The sequence below is a fragment of the Diachasma alloeum genome, unplaced genomic scaffold, assembly GCF_001412515.2.
Source record: "Diachasma alloeum isolate Michigan unplaced genomic scaffold, Dall2.0 Dall_scaffold_00333, whole genome shotgun sequence".
NCBI lineage: Eukaryota > Metazoa > Arthropoda > Insecta > Hymenoptera > Braconidae > Diachasma > Diachasma alloeum.
In genome coordinates, this window is record NW_021680472.1 from 345,499 (window position 1) to 371,489 (window position 25,991).

At 34.1% G+C, this 25,991-nt stretch overlaps 3 protein-coding genes across 4 annotated transcripts in view; 1 reads left to right on the forward strand and 2 right to left on the reverse strand.

The window, feature by feature from the left end:
• The first annotated feature begins 3,249 nt into the window (after positions 1-3,249).
• On the forward strand, positions 3,250-12,499 carry LOC107040415 (ATP-dependent DNA helicase DDX11). Its single transcript, XM_015260496.2, has 4 exons — positions 3,250-4,070; positions 4,821-5,303; positions 5,703-6,274; positions 6,459-12,499. Exons 1-4 carry the CDS (start codon positions 3,376-3,378, stop codon positions 7,322-7,324), a joined length of 2,616 nt encoding a protein of 871 aa, XP_015115982.1. The 5' UTR covers positions 3,250-3,375; the 3' UTR covers positions 7,325-12,499.
• Positions 7,672-9,518, reverse strand: LOC107040417 (aldose 1-epimerase-like). Its single transcript, XM_015260502.2, has 4 exons — positions 9,123-9,518; positions 8,357-8,850; positions 7,852-8,167; positions 7,672-7,764 (listed from the first exon to the last, which is right to left on the reverse strand). Exons 1-4 carry the CDS (start codon positions 9,516-9,518, stop codon positions 7,672-7,674), a joined length of 1,299 nt encoding a protein of 432 aa, XP_015115988.2.
• Positions 9,921-25,991, reverse strand: part of LOC107040412 (mitogen-activated protein kinase kinase kinase 10) — a 28,646-nt gene continuing 12,575 nt past the window's right edge. The window contains exons 7-12 of one of the 2 annotated variants that reach the window (XM_029126264.1): positions 23,706-23,822; positions 23,037-23,240; positions 21,457-21,486; positions 17,924-18,317; positions 14,372-14,713; positions 9,921-14,072 (exon numbers count right to left, since the gene is read on the reverse strand). In XM_029126264.1, coding sequence (XP_028982097.1) covers positions 13,373-14,072; positions 14,372-14,713; positions 17,924-18,317; positions 21,457-21,486; positions 23,037-23,240; positions 23,706-23,822 — 1,787 coding nt within the window. In that variant the 3' untranslated portion in view covers positions 9,921-13,372. Of the gene's footprint in view, positions 14,073-14,371; positions 14,714-17,923; positions 18,318-20,182; positions 23,241-23,705; positions 23,823-25,991 lie in introns of those variants that run through there. The other variant, XM_029126263.1, reaches the window with a different exon arrangement.

Consider the following 25,991-nt stretch of genomic DNA (forward strand, 5'->3'; position numbering starts at 1 on the left):
GGGCGCTCCCGGTAGCATTCTCATCGCGTCGTGATTTTCGAAGCCTTCAAAACGAAGAAAATCTTTGATTTCAACATTCTTTTAATATTGCATCCGCCATCTGCAGGAACAAGGCGATACTATATTTCAGTCCGATCGTTAGATGGCACCTCTTCTTACTTCAGCATTCCCCCTCCCTCATTTCCGGTTTGGGATTTTGGCCCTTTGGGATTTTGTCACCCATCCGCGGGAACCTGGGATATGTAACAACTAGCGCCGCCGCGGCCGCCAGCGGCCGCGACGTTGATGCCCATTTATTATGCCTTTGCTTTTTTTGTTTCTTTCGAAAATTAATGATTTATCGTCGTTTTAGTCTATTGAGTGTTAAAGTTAATGAAAACAATGCGTCTCGGTTCATTGCTTGTTCAATTTAAATATTATAATAAGTGATCCACTAATTCTGAGTTTCCGTCCTCATTGAATGAAATTTTAATTACTATTGTAATCAAAATTATATTCAGAGTGCAAAACAACAATTATCAAATTTCTCACAGGCCATAATTTTTTTGTCTTCGCCTCCCTCTTCATTTCCGTTTGCAACTTAACAAAAGTATTCAATTATTTTTCTAGAAAAATTATGGGGTTAATTCTGATCTTCTTTCGCTAATTCGAAGTGTTTTCGCTTCATTCATGATTTTTTCACAATTTTATTTGACGATGTCATAAACTTCAAACTTTCATCATCTAATCATCTAAAAAATTTTCAAATTTTCTATAATCTTTCGAAATTTATATTAATTTTTTTCAAGAAACTTGAAAATTTTTGTGGAATTGTGGAGAAAATCTGAAGAATTACCAAATTATTTCCTCCTTTCGCATTTCAATGAATCAGAGTGCAGTATTCGGGCTTTCATGACTGCTTCAAATCAGTTTTATTTGCAAAATGCCGCCCTTTCCTATCAATTGTTTTCCCATTATTTATTCAACAATCCTCGAATATTTGAGAGATATTGTAAATGTTTTGTAATTTTCAAAAACTCCATAGATTGTCTCTAAGTTCTTCAGAAAACCTCATAATTGTCTTGAATTTTTGGAAAACTCCCGAATTATCTTACATTTGGGAAAAAAATTGACAGTTCTGATTTTTTTGGAAACCTGCAACCTTCCTCGAAGTTTCTATAATTCATTCCCTATTCACCCCCTTAGAGATGGATTTTGTAACGAAGCTGAAACACGTATTTATCAATTTCTAACAATCTCTTGATGAGTGCTCACATAAAAGATAAAACCGACTCTGAAATTTTCATATTATCAGTTTCAATAGTTTCGACTTTTGATTACTATCTTAGTCAAGCTGAAGGGCTCTCTTACCATATTTATAACACAATTCCCGTCGGACTCAGAATTCCTTTCTTCCATTCATTGTTCATAATCATTGTCATTGCAAAAAGCAGTGCGACTGATGAAAATGATGTGCCTCAATTTATTAACTATGAAATATTTATATTGCAATGAATAATCTGCGCATATGCTAATTCCTCTGCTCACTGAATAAGATTTCCATCATAATTACAATCCAATTTCTACTCGAACATAATTCGAAGAGTAAATTGCCGAAATTCAATGTTTGGTGATACTCTGGTAAAAGTGCTTGCCAACACCGTGATACAATTTTTCAATCAGTTCACTTGGTAATTCAATTAATCTATTGTTCATATCATCAACATAATTCCCCATTTAGAATATTGTCACCTCATGTTTTCAGCACCAAATTTTGGAAATTAAAACGTAAAATGACAATTTGACTTCTGCTCGATTCTTTTTTGTGAATCTGAAATTCATGTTAATGTGTCAGATATTATGAAAATATCATCATTCCTGTTCTCTACTGTTATGGAATATTGAGCCACAGCTGTTCATTCATAACTGAATTTCTTTTATTCCTATATTATTATTATTCTTTGTTCAACGTGAAAAAATCTATCATCATTTGCACTGTAGTGCATTCAGATTCTTCTGCACTTCATGTAAAAAATATCATAATAAACTCATAATTCTAGTTATTGATTCTAATCAACTTTGGAGAAAACCTTAGTAAGCGCAACATTAAGAAAGTTGAATCATTCTATTGCCCCCGACCTAAATGATTAGAACAATTATAGTTGGTTTATCAATCGAAAATACAGAGTAAGAAATTGGGTGCAGAATATTCACGTTTTCAATGAAAATTCAAGCAACTTTTTATTTTCATACTGTTAAGAAATGTTGAATTCCATTAAATTTTCAGTCAATTTTTAAATTTCATGACTTTCCTCTCTCAATTTAACTTAAATGTCTTGCTCCTAAAAATTACCACTGAACTATCCATGAATTTCAATTTTTTTCAACAGTATAATTGCTAGGAAAAAATGAAGTCGACTTTCTGAAATACACTAATGAAATGATTGGAAAATCACAATTTTCGAAGACCACAATCATTTTTTATATAAATAATCCAATAGCAATCAATGTTTCACTCAAAGAATAATTTTTTTCGTGTAACGGGACCTGAAAAACCCCATCCTCGCCTTCGACTCGGAAGGCAATCGTGCACGTGGAGGACGGTGATCTGTTTTCCAAGGCTCGGGCATGTAATGTACTATTCCTGAATTATAACGAATTCTTCCGTTTTCAGAATTTCACCAAAAATTAGGTCCATGGCAAAAAAATCAATATTATTTTATTTTGTCATATAAGTATTGATTTCATTAAACAAACCATCGAATAACCAAAATCGAATGAAAAATTTAAAATTGAATATTTTTAGATTTTCTATTTTTTTTTTCAATTCATTCTCGACATTCAAGTTCATTAATCATCTATAATTTAATCTTGTCAGCTCGTAACTTTTATCACCAAAAAATCATTTCCCATTCCACTAATTATAAACAAATGCGTGTATTATAGAAAATATGCACTGATGTATTTAATGTATACACGGTGTTCGTTTCTTATTCGAGGTTAGAAATCCGATTTGTAATTCTAGCGTACTTTCGTAAATAGCACTGTCGCGGCCGAATTGCTCATTCTCATGAAAGTTCTCATGAGAATGCGTCTTTCACCCGCCGCAATGACTCTGAAGATAACAACATGTGGCAATTTATTCGATACGACACTCTATTTCTGTTTCATAAGTTCATGATCGAACACGTCCGTTCGACTTCGACTTTCGGTGAATCGATTCGACATTCTTCAATTCGAGTTTTCATTCGGCAGCCATTATGCTTTCCTTTATATATAAGGATAATAATAATAATAGTAATACGTAAACAATGTTGAATAGTCCCTATAAAACTTTCTACAAATTTTCTCCCACTGAAGAAAATTTGTAACCCCCAACAACAATATAAGTAAATAATGGAAGAACAAGATTTTGCATTTCCCTTCCCCCCTTATAACATCCAGAAAGATTTCATGAAATCTTTGTATAAATGCCTGGATGAAGGTAATTTGGGGATATTCGAGAGCCCAACGGGGACTGGAAAAACAATGTCAATTATTTGTGGAGCTTTGAAGTGGTTGCATGATTATGAGAAGAAAAATGAAACGGATGTAAAAAACAGAATCAAAGAATTAGATGAACAATTGAAAGCCATTGAGAGGGAATCCACTGGGGATTGGATTGACGATCACTCTAAACAGATGATTGTTAATCAGGAAAGAAGAATTATTCAAGACAAGTTGGAGGCCATTGAAAGTCGAGTGAAGAGAAAAGAATCTATGAAAAAATTAGTAGCCAGAAAACTCGAATTTAAGAGTAAGAGGAAGGTATTTCCTTCGAAGAAGAAAAATTTTAATGGGAGCACTAGTGAGAAAATTTTGGAGGGAGATGAAAACAACGAAACAGGTGGTGAGGGCGATCATGATTTATTGTTGGAAGATCTTGTGGTAAAATCTGATGAATCTGATGGGGATGAGGAGTGTGATAATAAGATGAGGTACATCCAATTTTTCCTGTGCTCAAGGACTCACTCCCAATTGAGCCAGTTTATTGGAGAGTTCAAGAAGAGCCCTTACGCTGAGGGAGTCTCCTTAGTACCAATAGGCTCAAGGTATTTTTCCTTGGTAATTAGAAAATCATCTCGTAAATGAAAAATTTTCACGAGAAATGCCAATAGACGTTTGTTTTTAACAGTTGAGAATTTTCTCGGAAGAAGATCTCTCAATTTTTGTAGTGAACAACTCATTGAGATAAGCAATTGGAGTGTCACCTGGTGCCACTTTGCAATCGAGCTCAGTTCTATTACTTTTCCATTTCGGAATGATGAAATCTTGACTCGGTAGACATTTGTTACTTTTTCAAAGTTGATTAAATTTTTTTCGTTGATCACGCAATCATTTTGAAAATGAGTCATTTTAAGAAAAAATCATAGGGAAAAATAAACTTGCACATCTCACAAAATTTTCTACCGAAAAATATATTTCAATGTTTTCCTTCAAAACCATCCATAATTGAGGTAATTAAGTGATTTGGTCCCGAGAAACAAAACATTTCTTCTTTCGCAATTCGATGTTTCAGGTTAAAGTTTTCCTCATCAACTAAATTGAGAAAATATCTCCGACGTATGAATTTTCATGGTCATCGGTTAAATGTGTTCACTAATTATCACTGCTTTGTCATGAAAAATGTGGCAAGAAATACCCCTTTAAATGCGTATCAATCAACCAAAATTTTGATCCATATTAACAAAAAAAGTATTTTTAATGCTCCTGCTTGCAGCATCAAAAATTTTCTGCTCCGTGAATTATGTCTACTTCTTTTTCTCGTTCCAATTGTTTTCCAATTGATTTTGCAATTTCAGACAGAACTATTGCGTCAACGAAGCTGTAAAAAAACTAGGCAATATTGATTTAATAAATGAAAAATGTCTGGAGCTTCAAAGATCGAAGAAGACGACGTCTAAAAAAGAAAAAGACCTCAAAAGATCCAAAACAACAAACAGTTGCTGTCCTTATAATCCTGGAGATCAGAATTTATTGATTGCTGAAATTATTACAACGATTCACGATATCGAGGAAATTGTTGAAACTGCAAAGGAAATCGATACCTGTGCTTATTATGCATGCAGAAAATCTCTTCAGAATGGACAAGTGATAGTTCTTCCTTACAACAGTATTCTACATAAAAATACGAGGCTAAGCTCAGGGATTAATTTGAAGGATAATGTGATAATTATTGATGAGGCCCACAATCTACTGGAGGCCATTGAGAGGATGCACTGTACTAGCATCACTGGGAGGAATATTTTGCATTGTTTTAGTCAATTATCGCAGTATCAGAAAAAGTATGATAATTAATTCATAAATAGAAATTTTATAATCATGAAAAGAGAAAGCATCTTTTATTTTTTGAGTGCTAATTAAGTACTGACGTGAAAATACGTAATAAGTGAAATTTAACATTCTTGGTGATTGGGAAAATAACTTGGGATGAAAAGATTTTAGTAATGAACATTAAACAGCATTTCGTAGATCATATGATTAAGATAATTATCAACAAGATAAGAAGTAAATGGACTTGTAATTGTCTACCACTTAATTACAGAATTCGTGTGATAATTAATGTGCGGATGTGATTTATTAACTTGAATCAATTTATCGTTGATTAAAAAAAGATAGTTTTTATTCTTTTAAAGTACATTGTCATCATCCAATAACTAATCTCTCTTATTTTTATGTTTTAGATTCGAAAATCTTTTTTCAGCAAAAAACGTTTTATACCTGAATCAACTAAGCTTCTGTTTGAAAAAACTCATAAAAATGCTGGGAGGCACCACAAGATGTTTAGAAACAGATACAATGGAAAAAGATCAAGCACCGAAGGTTTACACTCTCCAGAACTTCGAAACAACGGCGGAAATCGACAGTGTTAATATGTTCGAACTGATTAAATTCATACAGACCTCAAAATTGGTTCACAAACTGCAAAGCTATTTAGACAAACACAGCGAGGATTTACGAATTCATCCAATTCCAGCATCATCTAGGAACAAACGAGAAGGTGTGGCGGCGTTTCTTACTTTGTTGAAAAATGGAGAAAGTTTGGGTGAAATCTGTGAAAAGACATCGAAAGTAAACGATAATGCAACTGACGAGAATATTTTGAAGAGTCCTTTAATAAAAATTGTTGGATTTCTGGAATCTCTGAAGAGTGCTTGTGCTGATGGAAGAATTTTTGTTATTCCGGGGCGCACTCTCGGACAGGGTGTTATTAAATTTTTGTTGATGAATCCTGCAGCTCATTTTCATGATATTGGTGAGTTTTTAAAAATTTTATAAACAGGACCACAATAGAATATTCTTCGTACTTATTTGTGAAAAAACTCCTTCAAACATAAGTCTCTTCAAATTCAAAAGAGGAGAACCAATCAGTTTTTGATGAATATTTTTAGTAAGCAAGAATGGTCCATTACTAAAATTGATCTATTGTGATTTTCCAGTCAAAGAAGCCCGTTCAATAATCTTGGCAGGAGGAACAATGGAGCCAATCTCCGAATTTCGTGACCAACTCTTTATAAAAGCTGGTGCTCCACTAGAAAGAATAATGACATTTTCCTGCGATCACGTGGTGCCCAAAGAGAATATTCTAACGAGAATCCTTACAAAGGGTCCTAACAACATCCCCTTCGAATTCAATTACCAAAATCGTGACAACCAATCATTATTAAACGAGGTTGGAAGGACTCTGATAAATCTAACAAACATTGTTCCGGGAGGAATTGTGGTATTTCTCCCCTCTTACAAGTATGAGGAGACTCTCTATAAGCATTTGGACTCTATGGGGATAATAAAAAAAATCACCCAGAAGAAGCAAGTATTCAGAGAGCCAAAATCCTCCTCGGTAGTTACTTCAATACTAGACAATTTTGCCGAGTCAATTAAACGTCCCAAAGGCTCCCAAAACGGTTCTCTACTCTTCAGCGTCGTCGGAGGAAAACTCAGTGAGGGTCTAAACTTCTCAGACGACCTTGGTCGATGTATTATTGTCGTGGGAATGCCCTATCCAAATATAAAATCTCCTGAGCTACAGGAGAAGATGAAATACCTCAACGAGAATATCAGAGCCGGGGCTGGCAGTGAGTACTACGAAAATAGTTGTATGAAGGCAGTGAATCAATGTATCGGACGAGCTGTCAGGCACATAAATGATTACGCCACTGTCATTCTAATCGATAGAAGGTATGCAAATAAATGTAAAGCTCTACCTGGATGGATTCAGAAGACATTAAAGACTAACGGTGAGTTTAGCATGACTATTGGAGATGTGGCGAGGTTTTTCGCAGCTAAGAGAAAGAATTCTAACTGATACGCCATTGCTGAATTGCCATTTGGTATTTTCTATAAAAAAGAAAAGCTGGAGGAAATTATGATAATTCGAGCTGGATTATAACAATGTGAAATAGAGGAAAAATTAAAAAAAAATAATAGTTATGTGTTCTTAAGAAGAGGAAGAAGAAGAATATTAATTTCATTGACATTTTGTCAAGTCGTTAGATGACTTGACAATTATTCTGATATATTATTTGAATACTGACCGTTTGATAATTTCGCTCTATGAATTTGAAGCTCAATTTCAAAATTGTCGGCTCATTACAGAGATCTTATTAATTTCCATTTATTTTCCATCTTGTATAATCTCTTCCATTTCTGAAGTTAGAGAGAATTCTCAAGCTGAACTCCGAATTTATAAACCAAATGGTGGTGATAAACCTGTCCTGGACGCACCATCGCACACGGAAAGTGCTTCTACAAAAAAATAGAGAATAATCACTAAGTCATTTTCTACCACTAAATTAATTCTTCAATAACAAATTATTATATCATCCTACTTACAATTGCAGAATTGTAATAGTTCTGTGGGTAAACACCAAATGCACAGAATTTCATGTATTTCGCACCATTTTTTCCAGGAATGAATTTCATTCGTGATTTGGTGAATAAAAAATTAGTATTTTCATATGAACCATCATCTTCACCCTTGAAGTATCCTTCTCCACTTTCCGAAAAGAAACTAGTGTAACTAGCAAGTTCATCGAACTTTTTGGCATCTAGTGTCTCATATGTGATATCCTCTGCATCATTTTCGGTGGGAAATCTTCCGCACATATCGAACTGTAGTCCAGGTTGGTTGGAGAAAACTTCTAAGACTCTAAATTGAGATTTTAATCATAAACACCTTTTTTTAATCACCTTAATTTTGTTGTTTTATCATTGCGTTTTTCATTTTCATCGTTTCATATTATGTAATAATTTTGAATCAGCCATTAATTTTTCGAATACCCGTTGCTCATTTTTCTCTAATTCTCTATCACTTTATTACCCATTTTTTTTCTCTCACCTCCCAGTTTTTTCATGATAGGCACGAGATACAAATGTCAATGCAGGTTCACAATCCCGGATGACACATAAGTTCTGTCCAAAATCGTCGTCAAATAGCATGCAATTCTTCTCATCGCCCAGAAGTCGTTGAATTCTGAAATCCAATAAAGTTCCTCCTATCCTGCGACTTTTATTAATTGGAATTCCATCTTCATGTTTTGTAAATATGCAGCGATCGCAATTGAGGGAGATACTGTGCATCTTCAATTCGTTTTCCCCAGCATTGTGTCCAGCCAAATTAAATAGTAAACCGTATGAGAGATTTATCAATGTTGGCCTGGTGGTTGTTGCATGCATTTTAATGTCTAAAGTATTTTCTGCCGTTAATTTGAATGTTAGAATTGTTAAAACAGTTCCTGGATAACCAGCTTCTCCATCTGGGCTTAAATATGTCAGTATCAAGTTATTTTCATTAATGTGAGAATCCCAATTTCGCCTTCCAAAGCCTCCAATCTGTCAAAAATTTAAAAATTAAAATGATAAACTTAACACTGAAATAGTAGAATCTAATAAAACACGTCAATTTTCTAAGTTTCATTGAAGATATTATTATTCCAATAATGAGTGATATAAAAACATGTCAAGATATTTTTTTGTTGGAAAAGGCCTCTCCCATTAGTCGTTTTTTTTTAGAGTATTATTTTTCAAATATCGAAACTCGTCAATGTTCCATTAATTCACTTATAAATACATGCTATTACCAAATTAGTTATAAATTTTCTTACCCCTCCATGAAGATGATCCTCTCCATCATTCAATGACAATTGGTACTCGCTTCCTTTGATCTTGAGAATTCCATCTTTTATTCTATTAGCACATCGCCCTAGTACACAACCAATGAACAAATTCATCTCAGGATTCAGATAATCCTCTAAATTATCAAATCCTAGAACAACGTCGGCCACTCGTCCATATTTATCCGGATACTTAATCGACACTATTGTTGCTCCCCAAGTGATAATAACTATCTCGACGTTGTTATTAATTAAAGTATAAGATTTGATAATCAGGGAATCACTGCCATCAGAATTTATAAAATCATTTCCATTTTCTGGGCAAAATCCCCTGTAAATTGCTTCGATAATTTTTCCACCGCTGCTATTGCAGTAAGACGTGGTCATTATTCATTCAAAATTGCTTTTATATCGTTTATAACAATTTATAATTAAAGCATGAACGTTGACAGGAATTTAGAGTGTCTTGAAAAAGAAGTAGAAAAATGACATATCAAATCAATAAAACAATTGCGGAATGGTATTATAGCCATAATTATTATTATTAAATTGCGCTTTATTCTTTCATCCAACGAATATTTGGTGAATATTTCCGGAACTGGTCTCTGGAAATATCATATTTAAAGTGTCGTTGATTATGTTATATAATTATATTTGGAGAAAGTGACTTCAGCAGAGAATGTGGCCAAAACCTTTTCTTAGCTGTTCAAGTTTCACGAAAAAAATGCCTTTCGATGTTGTAATCGAGATCATTTAAAATTTACCGGTTAAATAAGTAAAACCATCAAATGTTATCATTATCATAATTATTATTGAGACATCATCATGTGATGCCAAATAATATTACACTGCCATTAATACTCAAATGTTTTCTTTTATATATAATAATTACAATTTGTAGCACATGTATATGCGTGATTCCGTTAATTATTCGTACGGTTTTCTATCTTCAAAATTTGCATTCTATTGAGACTCCTCATATGGTCTTCTTCACATTCAAGACTTGATTTTTTTTTACATTTTTGAGTTATTGTCCAAGTCTTTTGTTTTGGAGTGTTCACTAGATATTTTTGGCGATTATTCATCTTCTTTTTTTTAACATTTCCCCCTAGCTCTGCATTTGTTTTATCGCGAAATAGTGCTCTCCAATCACCCGAAATCCGAGCGAAGAACGACCCAACAACCACACTCGTGCTCCAAAATTCATCGGTTATTTCCTTGCATAGAAAAAAATGTCCCAAATTTTACAGATCCATACAACGAAGTTATCGGAAAATAACCGATAATTTTGGAGTACCGGGCATTTTTCGTTTCTTCCATTAAGGATGATTTCAATTACATTACCCCATCGGAAAGTTGAGAACGCTCACCTTGATTATAAAAAATATTAAAAAATCCAAACATTACTCCGCTTCGTTCTATCAAAAAATAATTTTGATCTTTTTTTCCCTTTTTGAAATTTTTCATTATTATTTTTTTCTATCAAAGTTTTGTCAAATCGTAAATTCTTTTGTAAATGAAAACGTTTACAAGGCAAGGGTAAGTTAATGATAAATAGAAAAAAAAGAAGAACAATGAAGCAAAAAATTATTTTTGCATAGAACGAAAGGCAATTCCACATTGATTTCTGGATAGGGTGCCATGTGTTCGAAGAAAACAAGATTCAACATTAGATAATGCTTTTTGAAGAATACAAGTTTTATTCTGAGCCATCAAGCATTTGTTCTCCGATAAATGTGTAAAATAGTTCGATCGCAGGGCGATTTTGAACACTGATCAGTTCATCCTATCTCTTGTAAAAAAGCACATTGACAAAGTGGAAAAAGATGTCAATCGAGGTGGGAGAAGAGCACGCCAGGCGGGATGCCCAATTGTATTAGTGATTTTATGGTATTCCGGATGTTGTGGGCTCGTAATAAAAATGAAAAAAAAAAAAAAAAAAAGACCTATTATATGTTGGAAAAATCATCCAATAAACCTGGAAATAATTAACATTTTGACGGTACAAACCCACATCGATAATTAACGAAATCAGCCATATATGTTTTTCAACATAACGATACTTTATATATAGTAATGTACAATGTTTGAAAAAATACCTCAACCTTTAGTATAGGTCGGACTCCCGAAATTTCAAAAGATTTTCCCCGGGGAAAAATCATTAAAGTTAGCAAATCATCAATTTGTGAATATGTATTTCAAAAATGCCTCACTCATTAATATTTTTCTTCATTAAATTAAAAATTTTACATTCAACATCAGTATCAATCACACAAGTTTATAGAACTAATTTGCAATGCTTTCATACATAAATACAACTTTTTGTAAGGCGCATATCCAAGCAGTCGGAATGATTATTTTATTTCCTCCTCTCCTCATTAATTAAAAAATAGGGAACACATTGCACTCAGCGCTTTAGAATTCAACCTCTTAATCCTATTCATTTTTCGCAAAATCATTTCACTAATTGAGTGGTAAAATTTAAAAAGTCGAACCTTGAATCTTCGTTGATTAGTTGATTATTTAGGTAACACGAGGTTGTTTTAAGTGAAAATTTGTAGATCAGGAAATACTTTACAAAAAAGACTTTTGGAGATTCAATGCACAATTACTCATTATCGTGGCGACTCAATAATCAACTAATAAGAAGGATCACTTCAAGTCGAATTATTTTACGACTTCTCCACTAATTTATAAATTCTCTTGCATCATTTATAGGTGATTGTATTCAACAATTTGTGTCAAATGTGATCTGTATAAATTTTAGAGAAACGAAATTACACAAGACGATGGAAAAATCATCAACAATGTTGTTTGTTACTTTCCAAAACTTCAATAAATCATTATGATTCAAATTCAAATTTCTTTTTTTACAAATAGGTGCAATTCACTCTATTCACTCTAAAATTATGAATGAGTATCATAATACAGTTAGTCTCGATGGGTGAAAAATACATTCAATCCTCTCTTCATCGAATAACGACTAAAATTGACTATTCAAGTATAGATAAATTAAGCGCAAAAAAACAGTTTGACAGTTAAGACGGTAACTAATCGAATTTTGAAATCCGAAAGATTATACATAAGTACACGATAATTGATAAAAAATAAATAGAACTTAGACTAGCTCTTTTGTCGTTAAGTACGTCACATTGCACAACAATGTTATTAGCTGCTGACAGTTCAATTTATAAACCTACGAACTGAATCTGGGAAAATAAAAGAGAGAGATCAGTCTAATAATTTTATACAGATTATTGTGTAAATATACTGCATTGAATCAAGTAAAAAAATGTCAAGAGATATTCTGAAGATATTCATAAAATAATCTGCAAGTACGTCCTCAACTAATTCCTCTCCATTCGACGTTGTCTTCACTATTCAAATGATTTGCTCTTTTGAAAATAAAATAACGTATGAAGGGAAATAATGTATCATCTTATAAATCATTTCCTCAGATCTGGGAGTTGAATAAGTACATAGGCGATAGCTAGCACCGCAGAATATCATACTTGGACACCATAAAAATTTATATATCTCCTATTTGTTTCATTTAAAACGGGCAAAATGACGCACATATGCTTTGAGGGCCACATTGGAACGTTAAAATCTCTCAAATCGAATGCATTTATTTGATAATACGGAACGTGTATTTTATATACATCAAATGCACTAGAAAATACTGATAATTACTATACTTGGAGCGATTTTTTCGCGAAAAACTACACAATGCAACTTTTTTGATTACGTTAATGAGCTAATTTCAAAATGTAAATGGAATGTTTATGATGAATTTATGGTGAATCTAGAGAGTACTTTCTAATGGAATTTGAAATACCCATTTCTCTATTTCTAAAGTAATTTCTTAAAGAAGGCAGTGTTCATTCGAACCTTACAAATATTTGGAAGAGGACCCTTTTTTTGTTCTTCAAGTTTCGAGTCTATCAGTCGGTTATTGTGGATATCAATGAGAGAACGAATGTGAACACAATGTTTTTAATAAAAATTTCCATTGAAAGTATTTGTGAAATGTTGATTTTTCATAAAAATATCTACAGATGCCAATAGCTTGAATTTTTAAATGGAATAAACTCTCTTCACCTTTATCTAAAATAGCCGCTAAACTTCTGTGTTTGCATAAACAATTTGTATCCCTCTCCTGAAACTCTTGAAACAGAACACTAATGAGAGTGTATGTAATGTACGATGAAGTAGGAGAAAGGGGTTTAAATGAGCCAGTGCTATGACAAGAACTCCCTGTCAAGATCTGAGATACTGGGCTTGCGATTTCTAGACAAACGACGACTAGTTTGAAGGGGGGATGTGATTGTCTCTTGTCCAGGTATATGAGCAATATCGAGATGATCCCGTGGAATGTCTCGATCAAAAGTCACAGGAGAAAACCTCACCCTGCTGCTCGATATCTGGCTGTCCTTAGCAGAGACATAACTCGAGTCCTCAGATGTTAATGAGTCAGGGGGTGTATAATTGGTTGGTGTTCCTGAGCCAGAATTATTTTTACTTGTGCTTCTATTCGGTGAATAAGTGTAATTGGCCTTCTTCAAACTGGATCGCAATTTAGTGACCACTTCAAGATTACTCGGCCTCTCTCCAGTGCTTAAATTCATTTCATGGGAGCTTTGACGACTGAGGTAGGGATGAGGGGAGGAGCTATGTTCCTGGGTTGGGTATCCAAAATTGGTACAGGGAGCGTTCGACAGGCGTTGATAATAGTGGCTGGGGGAGTAAGGGGGGTATTCGGAATCATCTTCGAGGTGGAAAGTGGGGTTCACGTTGCTGGAGGTACTCGTGTTAGAGACGTTAGATGATGTCCGATGGTGGGTGTAGGCGGGGACTCGGGAGGCACCTCGGACGAGACTGTTCAAGCTGTTGGGATTGTCATAAGCGTGAGGAAACTCCGGGCATTCTATCATTCTATCACTGGAATAGAGAAATTACATGATTATACTATAGTTAAATTCGCTTTCAAAAAATTATTTACTCAATTTTGAATTTATATATGGAGAAACCGCGGGATTTTAGCTGAAAATACCAAGATACTTTTATAGAAAAATGAAAAATTGCCTGCACAAGAGCTCTTCAGCCATTTCCTCATGATATCCATACTGAACGAAATGTCTCTATAATTAAGAAGAAGAGCGATGTCGAATTATTCTCACTGAGACTTTTATTCATCAAATGATGATTTCCTCACTACTTTGCTCTTCAAATTGACTTACTGATATTCAGGAGCCAAAAAATACGCAGACTCTGATGGTTTATAATTCCAGTCAGGAGGCACAATGGTGTAAACTGGTGGACCATACTCCGGATAAGGAGGTACATTCCCCATGTAAATAGCTGGCACCCTCTCCATTCGATCTACTCGAGTAATCTCAGGTGAATAGACTTCATCGTTAACACTTGCACTTGAACTCTTTCTTCGTGGCCTTGGTGTTGGCACTTTCGACCCCGTTGTACTGTTACAGGCATAATGCTGAGGTGAGTCTGTGAATCTAAGAGGTTTTTCCACGTTTAGAGGGAGGCCTGGACCTATACCACCCATTGAACTCAAGAAAGGTCTGAAAAAAAAAATAAAAGGAAACCAAATTTCACTCACACGAAAAATTAAATTGTTAATTTGTGTGTAATAATTTTCTTGGAAAACACGCATTTGGATGTAATAAAAAGTTTAATACTAGGACCTATTTACCTCGCTGAATCGTGAAAAAGCTATTTCAAAATCGGGTTTAACACAACGTCTTATAAGAAAATCAACAATTCAGGATATTTTGGTTGCAAATAAAGATTGGACTAGTACATTACATGCCCGAGCCTTGCAAAACTGATCACCGTATCCCACGTACTTGCCATCTTCACCTTCCGAGCCGAAGGCCGAAGGCTCGAAAGGGGAAGATGGCAAGCACGTGGGGTAGGATGGTATGTTTTCCATGGCGAGGTGTGTATATTAATTTTCATCACGCTGTGACGAAAAGTGAACTTTTCGGCACGCTCCGCGTGCCTAAAAGTCCAATTTCCGCCACATTGTGATAAAAAATATTGTTCGTAACTCGTGAAAAAATGTTTTTTAGCTCGTGGGATTATATCACGAGCCTTCGGCTCGTGATATAAACTTTCCACTTGCCAAAAAAACACTTTTTTGCACTCGTTACGAAATATACTATTTCAGGTCCCGTGACACGAAAAAATTTTTTCTTTAAGGAAGAGGGGGGCAAAATAAAACTGCCAAAAAAACGACTGTTTGATGCAATTCAAGCAAAAAAAATTTTTTTTATTACATTTTTTTTGTCAACTTTTTTTTGTTCTTGGGAATACTTGGGAGAATAATAATTTTCCATTCAGTAGAATGAAAAATTATTGAGAAGTTTTGATGGGCGAAGATTTTCTCAATGGATTATTCGATTGAAATTCCATTCTACTGAATAGAAAATTATTATTCTCATCAGTACTGCCAAGAATAAAAAAAAGTTGATAAAAGAAAAATATTTAATAAAAAAAATTTTTTTTGCTTGAATTGCGTCATTTTTTTGACTGTTTCATTTCGCCCTGCTATCTCTCCTACTATTTTCTAATTTTAATCTTATGAATCACGAAAATCTGACGTTATAAGAAAATGCCTCTGTGTATATCTATACGTGTGTGCAGATTTGTGCTCTGCTTTTTATATCGACACCTTTATGACAGACGAGCGCAGCTACCTCGGGAACTCATAGAACTTATGCTTGTCTGTTATTAAAATGTCGATATCTATCAATTACATTGGTAGTAAGTTTTGGAATTGATTCCAAATTACTCTTCAATGTGTTGGAGTTAAATAGCACACGATGTGTCCATCACAAAAATGAGAAATGGCAATTACTATACAACATCTCATGGGTTAGTGTATACGTTGTGTCACAGCTATGACAGAGCCATAAGAACATAATTTTTGGCATGTGACCTAAGTAATCCGGATATGAAAATCTATGATAAAATGGCAATGTAATATTTTTTGAAAAAATTGATAAATAAATAAACAAAATTTTATGGACGAATATAACTCAATAATACTAACTAGTATCCAAAATTTCTGATTTTTATTGCAACTTTTACACGTATAATGGGACGTTAAAGTAACTCTCATGTAGAAAAATTAGAAAAACGCAAATATCTGGAACAGCAGGACGAGTATTTTTCGCAAAAAGTTGAACGTCTTGCAAACTACTCATCCGAATTTGCCCATCCAAAATGACATCTTGTAATACCGTGAAAGTTACAATTCTATCAAATTTCAACTTCCTCCGCTTCTTGAGAAATTCTTTAGAAAAATTCAATCTACCGATTATGAAAAATTCTAGTGCTGTTCAAGTAAAATTTCTGGGGATTTCTGCGAAAATTTCATATCTGTATGAGAAAAATTCACATGGTACCCAATAAAATTTCCAGTATCAGCCCTGGAATTTTTCTCTAGCTGACACTTTGCGCAGCTATCCGTGTATCTCAATTTTTTCAAGAGTTATTGTGCATGCATTGATTTTATCAGAAAAACTAAAAATGCCGATCACTGTCAAATTGTTGGTAGTTACATAGGGATGCTGTGATTTCATTCAATACATGTTATCAGGAGGAATATTTTGACGTTGGAAAAATTCAAATTTGACGAGTAATTCTCGAGACATAGAGAAAATAGTATATTTCCCACCAAGGGAGGGAAAATAAAGGAGTCGTGCCCACGTGCGGAAGCACGTGGGTAAGGGTCCTTTATTTTGCCTCCCGTGGTGAGAACGTTATTTTTCGTCACGATGTAGGCGGAAACGCAGATTTTCCTCCCGTCGTGGCGAAAAAATATTTCCGAGAAATTTCTGTATCTTAAAAACCTACTCGACCGGTTGAGTGTAAATTTGGCTCAGAGATATATCCAAATAATAACAATTATGGTACAAAATTTAAGATGTTTAGCTTATATTGTCCTCTTTTTTTGGGAAAATGTATTGAAAAAAAACAAAAATCCACACACACATTTGATAAAAATATTATATCTTGACAACTACTTCACTAATTTTTTTGTTTTTTTTTTACGTTAAAATATTCCGTTACGAATGAAGAGATTCAATAGAAAAACCTAGCGAATTCGTTAGAAAATTTTATTGGATTTTTGTTGAAGTTTCTATGAGTTTTTGGCCGATTCTATTGAAACGTTCAATAGAAAACATTTCATAGAAAAAGTCAATAGAATTGGATTTGTCTATATAACTTACTGGATTGAGATATTTTCTATAGAATTTCCTCGGCTCAAATTTTCAAAAAAATTTTCGTTTGATTTTCTTGATGAGAAGAAATTAAAAATAGAATGAAAAAAAATTGGAAAATTGGAACCGAGGAAATAATTGTATAAAAAATATCTGAATAGAATAAGTTGACTTTTTCTATTGAACATTTCAATAGAAATCCCATAGAAATTTCTAACGAATTCGCTAGGATTTTCTATTAAATTTTATCATGCGTGGTACGAGGATAGCTGAAGTCGTAATATCCCTATGTAGCTGAGGAATGTTTGATAGTAATTGATATTTTTCATTTTTAGTTAAAATCGATCTTGTGATTTTTCAGAGTGGAATTTATGAAATATCAAAAATTTAATAGAAAATTGGTGTGCTCGATATTTATCAAACGACTGGTGAGATTTCAATTAATTCTTGAAAAAAAAAAATCACCTTCTATCGAAATCAAGTTGACATAAAATTTTCGAAATACTGTCATTTTGTAACTTTTTCACCTCAGAATGTATGTACCTGTAATGACGTGCAGGTCCATGGTAAGTATTATGCGGATACCCACTGCTAGAACTGAATTCATAGCCATCCCCTAAATACGCCGAATTTCGATTGGACCCATTATCTATCCACCATTTGCCCGTTTCCTCTTCATCGCATATACTCCTGGGCTGCAATCGCGGATGAATCGGCGACACATTTGTCATCCTAACATCGAAGCCCGTTGCCACTCCTGCGAGCATTGCAGCAATGTTGTACAACAACAACTCAATAGCTCCTAATTTTGGTTTCTTAGCTTCTCCATTATACAGCGTTGGCATTGGCATGATATATGGCGTGGTCAGACCCGGTTTCAACGGATAATCCGTCTTTATCCACTCCGTGGATATATCCGCTGGTAACGTCGAATAATCTACAAAATTAATTCATAATTTTTTTTCCTCTTTACTCATCTTCGAGCGTCTTCTTCATTGATAAAACGCAAGCATTACTCATCCGGTTTTATTCATGAAGTAGATAATTTCATTAACTGTTATTGAGAGCGTCAATTTAAGCACTGGAAAATGGTTCAATTTTTCATTTTAATTTCAAAATGATCTATGGTTTTCTCCCATTGAATCCATTCACATGAAATAACGGTAATGTCTTCAAATCCTTTTCTCGCCTGAAAGGTGCATTAGCTCTCTTGGCTTATTTTTTCCAACACTTCACTATTGATTCATGCTGGATCCTCCTCCATTCAATCATTTTTGAGTAGAGATCACTAATATTTTTGTGGCCATCATGTTAAAACGAAGAAACGTGATGTTATTTACCAGTTATAGCTTCAAAATGGTTCTATCGACTAGAATATGAGAATTAACAGCAAAATCTTTCATAATGTATTGAATTTTTTTCATGTTTTCATTTTTGACCAATCAATTTTAATGAAAAAAATTTTCAAATTGAATGATCGCAATCAAGGGTACAAGTACAGTAGAATTGGGATAAAATTAGACTATTATGAGTTATAAACGAGTGATAAACTATACAAAATTACTTTTCGTAAGTTCTTTTTAGATGCGAATATCAGTGGTGAGGATATATCCAGTATACTGCCTCAATTACTGATTGGTCAGATCCAATATAACTTATGATAGGTTTTTCGAGCAATTTATCATGATTCATCACTGATTTAACCTAAACTAGTGCCATTCCACCAGGAGTTGGGCCAAATCTGCCGAATAACTTTGTTTCGTTTTCACCGCGATTTTCATCTAACTTGACTAAATTCTTCTCTTATAGGTTTAATGGTACTCAATGTTGCCTTAGATTTTTCCTCTTAATCTCATGAGGGTATCGCGAAAATGATTCAACATTTGGAGATTACTAGTAATCCGACGGTCCTTTACTACCATACAGAAACCATAAAAGTATTCTTGATCAAATGTCTCAAAATCAATGAAAATTGGAGCAAAACCATAGTTTATCACTAAACTTTATTGCTTACCTGATTTATTTACTTATTTATTTATTTTTTTACAAGTTCTGATCAAATCTTTTTCTTTATCCGTCAACTTCTCACCGGATGCTTTTTTTCAACATGCATTTGCTTTTTCATTTAATTGATTGCACCAACTACTTAATAAACATGCAAGAAAATAATTGACATTTATGTAATTTACCATCAAACTACTATATAAAGACAATTATTGTAATCAATAAATATTAATAATATCAGTAATGTCAGCAGCTGCAACTAAAAATTACCAACAAAACTCATATGTGATCTATTGTTATCATCAACAAAACTTATTAGGTTCATTTAATGACTGAATAGGAGTAAAAGACTATAATCACTACTGCCCATTTGAGTTAAACAACAACAAGACAAAAATTTGTTCTGTTAGAAATCTAAGAGGTAGCATGCAGGCTATTATTTACGCTCGACATTATCCATCCTTCATAAATATTAAATATGTAATTATATCAAAAAATTGGTCGAGCGTAATATATATTCCGTATTGAATTGGTAAAACGTAACTGAAAAGTCGAATATAACATCTCTGTTAATTATGACATTATCTCAGAAAATAATGATTTTAGACAAAAAAAACCTGCTTTAAGATTGACAGGTTTTCTCCTTAAAAAAGGTCGTTTGATATACGCCCTTGAAATCACTTATTCCCAAGATAATTTAATAATAACTTTAACGAGATAAAACAATTTATTACATTTCGCCATGCAAACACAGGATTGAAATGAACAAATTAACTAAAAACAAAAAAAATCAACGTGTCCAACTGAAAAGCTTTTATTTAAAAACAAACTATGTCTAAATACAGATGTGTGCATATTTGTCTTCTATGAACGTGTGCCATATCACTTTTTTCTAACTGTACGATGATTTTTCATTAAAAAAAATGTTTTATTGTTCTTACGCGTCAAGAAAATTCTATTCGATTACAAAATTTCAGATCACTTCGATGGAGAAGAAACAGACGATGAAATCATTTACTTAATTAACATTTAATAATTGACAGAATGGGCGAGAAAATAATTAAGGAATTGCTTTCAAAAGAATGATGGAACGAAGAAATTGTGTAGGAAGACAGTTACTGTTATTAGAGAATTATGAACCTCCAGGAAGGAAGATAAATTTGGACGGAAGGAGGAAAAAAAATTAAACCAACACCAACAAATTTTACTTTACAATCTTGCCATCTCCATTCTTTTCCTTTCTCCCATTCCAATTAGATTTTTACTTGTAATTAATTAATTATATTTCACTAATTTTGTTTTATTTTTCTTCCTTTGAATTACAAGTTATGAGACAACAAATGACGTCTTGCTGGTGACGGAAAAGAAATGTCATCCAATTTAAATCACACCGTCTCGATTTTTCATTAATATTATCAATTATTTAATTAGGATAGTCAGACGTTCAATAACTGAATTTTTGAATCTTCAATTATATTGAAAATTTTATTATTGGTTCCTTATCCAATTCCTCCAATTTTAACCGGATCGAACTATTGTAGCGGTCCTATTGTAACAGAACTTTATTCAACAAATGTCGGTCAATGAGTGATGAAAATAAAATGTACTCATACAACTAAATAGATAATCGATTGACAGTAAAAAATCATCCACAATAATTGTTGTTCACAGTTCCAAGTTTGTATAGAGCTCAACATAAATATAAACCAATCGAATACACAAATGGAGTTCTGATCAAAATGTAAAATCCTCAAAAATAAAAAAAAAGATGTAGAATATTTTTCTTTTAAGCATACAATAGTACGAAAAAAATGCATGCATTCCACTGAAACACGACGTACGATAGAGAGAGAGAGAGAGTAAATGAAGAAAATCTCGATGTGCATTCGTAGATCAAAGAGTACAAAAAAAAGAATACAAAGGTGTGTGTGTGTGTGAATAAAAGTGAAAATCAATGGGGATAAAAATTTTTCATTATAATAAAAGCGACTAAATATTCAACGTTAATTACTGACTTCAATTTATTATTCATTTATGATTAATTAAATAATGTGACAATATATCGAACTTACGCGCAGAATGGATATTTTCCTCGGAAAGGCCTGCGATTAAGAGATAATTTTCTCACAAATGGTATCAAAATGGCGAAACGCAGAAAGTCATAATAAATGAAAAAAATTTCAGGCAGATTATGTTGTAAGTACCTATTTCGAGAACTAGTGGATTGAGAAGAAAGTCGCGGATTTTTTCGTGTACTTTATAAAATTCTTTGCAAAAAAATCTGTTGACATTTTCTCTAAAACTTGATTATCATCGAAATTGACCCATAATGACTTTAAATTGAATTAATTATGCAAATATTTCAAATTGGGATGATTTCAGGCAGAAAATTTCCAAAGAACTTTTTCATAGATGATTATATTTCGCGTGGAAAAATCTCCTTGCCAAGTGCCTCCAAACCTCTTCCTGAATGCGCTGCCTCTCAAATATTTCACATTCCATTCGTTATTCCCCTCTTCGTGAATTCCTCACTGTATGTCCGATAAATTTTTTTCTCAATAAGTTCAAAATAATTAATTGTTTTTGGCAGGTGATTTTTTAACGTTTCCCTCATCTCCCTTCCCACCAGTCCCTTCGGAATTACATCTTACTAAACTAGCTATTCGCAACGGGTCAGCTAATCTTCCACTGAAGTTGTCCTCCTGATCGTTCTTCATAGAATCCCCAAGACACTCAGTGCTCTTGGCCCGCTTCACCTCACCAACAGAAAACTTGTCCCTTCTTCTTTTAAAATCTTCCGATGTATAACTTGATTCATTATTCATAATATTATCAATAAATTTCATAGATTTTTCCCCTTTATGATAGAACTGAGTCTCAAGATTCTCAAAATCAATGCCCTCCCTTGAATTGACAGCCAAAAAGCTGGGAACACTGTCGACAGTGTCGGAGAGATCAGGAATATTAATCGAGTTTTCTAGAACACTGTACTCAACCTTAACGGGTTGCTTTCCGTCGAGAGCATCACTACTCCACGCCCTAATTTTATTCAAGACCCTCAATGGTGACTTTCCACTTCTAGATTTATGCCTAACAGGTTTGACAATAGAGTTCTCAGGACTAGACTCAGGACCATCATTATCATTAATTCTAACAGTAATTGAATTCTTCACTTCCTTTTCTGAAGAAGCTAAAGAGCTTTTTCTGGAGCCTGAAGGTGATCGAAAAAAGTCAGCTAAGGAGTTTAATCTCGATTCTGAGCTATCACGTCGTTTCATCTCTTTAGATTTACTTCTTTCTCTTCTTTTATTCTTAACTCTTTTTGCTGTTCCCACGAGGCTCGAAGCTACACTATGCATGAAATGACTCTCAATTTGTGAAGTTATGGAATTGATTGAAGAGTTATTGGTCCTAGTGTTCTTAATAATAACGAACGATGCACAATTGGTCGTAACGATTTTCGATCTATCTGACTTGGCACTCATTGACTCATTTAATTCAGTTAAAAATCTCATATCTCTACCGTCCTCATCAATATTATTATTATGATCATCATCGTTATCATCGTCATCATCATCATCATCACGTTGATTATCATGATCGTCGATAAGATTATTTGCCGATGAGTACAATTTTCTGCTAGATGGGTTACCTATTTCTTGCAGCAGCGGGGAACGTTGTGCATTTGCCAGTAATGCCGTTCGTAATGGTGTCTTTTCAAGATCTGGCGCTGAACGTGACCATCTTTTACCACCGGGGGATGCTGGATTCGGTGGTTGGGTGATTATTGCACCGCGCTCACGTTGATGGAGTGTTGACGGACCCCAGGTTTTACCCTTAACGCCGTCTGCCGGTACTAAATCCAAGGCAGAAATAAAAAACAAAAGAAAACAAAAAGAAAATATAGAAAAGTAGAAGAAATAACATTAAGAAAGAGCATGTTGATGAAGGAAAATTCATTCAAATCATAAAAAGAGAAAGAGTTCAGAAGTTTGACTAACTACTAATAATAATCCATACTAACTACTTTTCTAATTCATCTTTGGGTACGTCGACAAAGTATTTCTGAATAATAGGCACGCAAACGACAAGGCTGACAACAATTTTTTCAAATTAAATTATCTACGGGTTTAGTCTCTAGAATATTAATACTTTGGGAATTTTTTATGACAGGAGATGATATGGACTGATTCACAGCGGCTGAGTGGGTTTGTTTGACTTGTCGGGTGCCAGATTACTGTGTCACATTGGTAAAGGCAGAACGAATTGATTTTTTTTATCAATAATATTTTTGGATTTTAGTCTGGCTGTGGTGGCTTACAAGCAATTGCACGTAATCGAGGTATGCAGGGTGAGCCTGGTGGACTGTTGGGGCGAGAAGGGTTTCGATTCTTGCGGTCCAGGGCGGTGTGTTGAACTGTTATCGTGTGACGGAAGTCTGGTGGAGAGAAATTCAATTTTATTAGTTTTCGTGAAGTCTCAAATCGAAGATGGAGTTTGGTTTTGCTCTGGCTTTTGTTAAATGTGGTAAATATCAAGAGATAATAACGAACGATGCACAATTGGTCGTAACGATTTTCGATCTATCTGACTTGGCACTCATTGACTCATTTAATTCAGTTAAAAATCTCAAATCTCTACCGTCCTCATCAATATTATTATTATCATCATCGTATATATTTTTGGAAAAATGTTTTCCGCTTTTTTCACTTTTTCAGGTAAAACGCATTCAGTCGATTTTTTTTTTGAGAATCAGATTTCCATTAAAATAGTTCTTCACCACTCGTGAGAAAAATTGTATTTTTCATGTATAAAATGACAGAATGACAGAATGCAATTTTAATTTTCCGTTCAGAATTTCTATCCATTTTCTGCTTTATGGGAACGGTCTTCTGACATTTAGTTTCTTAAATTATTTATTGTTAAGATAAAGAGACCTTAAGAATGAGAACCCTACGTCGCTGATGTATCTACAAGTTCTCCTTGACAAATCGATTCTTCGTATGAAATGGAATGAACGTTCTTAGTTAAAAAGCATATTTTTGCATATTCATTTGTACTTATTTATGATTAAAATCAATACGATCAAACTGTAATAGTTGTTCGGCCGGACATTTCCCATATTTTGGTGCTAGCTATATAGACATATGCTGCCACGACGTAACGTTCTCTGAACGCGCTCGATAAAAACATTAATATTCAATAAATGATTACCCCAAATTGACGATGAAATTCTGATGTCTGAAATACTATTTATTGAATTACCATAGTTTATTTATTATTTCGGGGAGAGTGAAGCAAAATGAAACAGTCGCAAAATGACTGTTTGACGCAATTCAAGCAAATTCTATTTTTCAATTTTTTTTTTACTGACTTTTGTTTTTTTTTTTTCTTGAGAGTACTTATGAGAATAATAATTCTCCGTTCAGTAGAATGAAAACTTATTGAGCATTTTTGACGGGAAAAGATTTTCTCAATGGATTAATTGAAAATAAAATGAAACAGCAAAATTCAATGTCCAGAGGTAGGCCCAGGGAGAGCCCCAAAGGGAGAAAAAGGAAAAGTGATGCTGAATTTCAATCGAATGAGGAAAGAAAAGTGTAATTGGCTTAACCAAAGAGGATAGACCTGAGTAGAGGCCCGGATCGGGGGGTTTGACTGACTCCAAAAAAGTTAGTTGGTACCCCACGGGAAAGGCGGCGTCCCGGTCGAATTGTCGGTAAATGTGAGTCGGGTGCGTGAGTAACTCGGCAGTAGCAGTCACGCTGTGACAGGGACAGGTTCGGAGGGGGATTGTTGTCCTCCTTGTACCTAATGTTTACTTTATGTTTTTCAGTTGATTTATTCGCCGACTAATTAATATTAAGGGATGAAACAAAGACTGTTCAATGGAGAATTAAATTCGCCGTCCATCAACCCCCGTTTCATCCCTTAATCTCTGCAATAAAAAAAATAATATTGCGACGAAAGTCACGGCGCTATAAGAAACCCAATGTTTTCTCGGCACAGAGTGACTCCCCAATAATTCGCTCGCTAGTTAAAAAATCGTCTCTCCCCTCCTAATTAACAATAAGGAATGAAACCAATGCTGTTCGATGGAGAATTAAATTCCCCATCCTTCAACCCCCGTTTCATTCCTTAATCTCTGTAATAAGAAAATTAATATTGCGACGAAAGTCACGGCGCTATAAGAAACCCAATGTTTTCTCGGCACAGAGTGACTCCCCAATAATTCGCTCGCTAGTTAAAAAATCGTCTCTCCCCTCCTAATTAACAATAAGGAATGAAACCAATGCTGTTCGATGGAGAATTCAATTTCCCATCCTTCAACTTCCCTTTCATTTCTTAATCTCTGTAATAAAAAAATAAAAACTGCGACGAAAGTCGCGGCGCTATGAAAAACTCAATGGTTTCTCGGCGCAGTGACTCCCGACAACTCGCCCGCTAATTCAAAAATCGTATCTTTTCTTCTAATTAATATTAAGGGATGAAACCAATGCTGTTCGATGAAGAATTAAATTCCTCATCCTTCAACCCCCGTTTCATTCCTTCATCTCTGTAATAAAAAAATAAAAACTGCGACGAAAGTCGCGGCGCTATGAAAAAC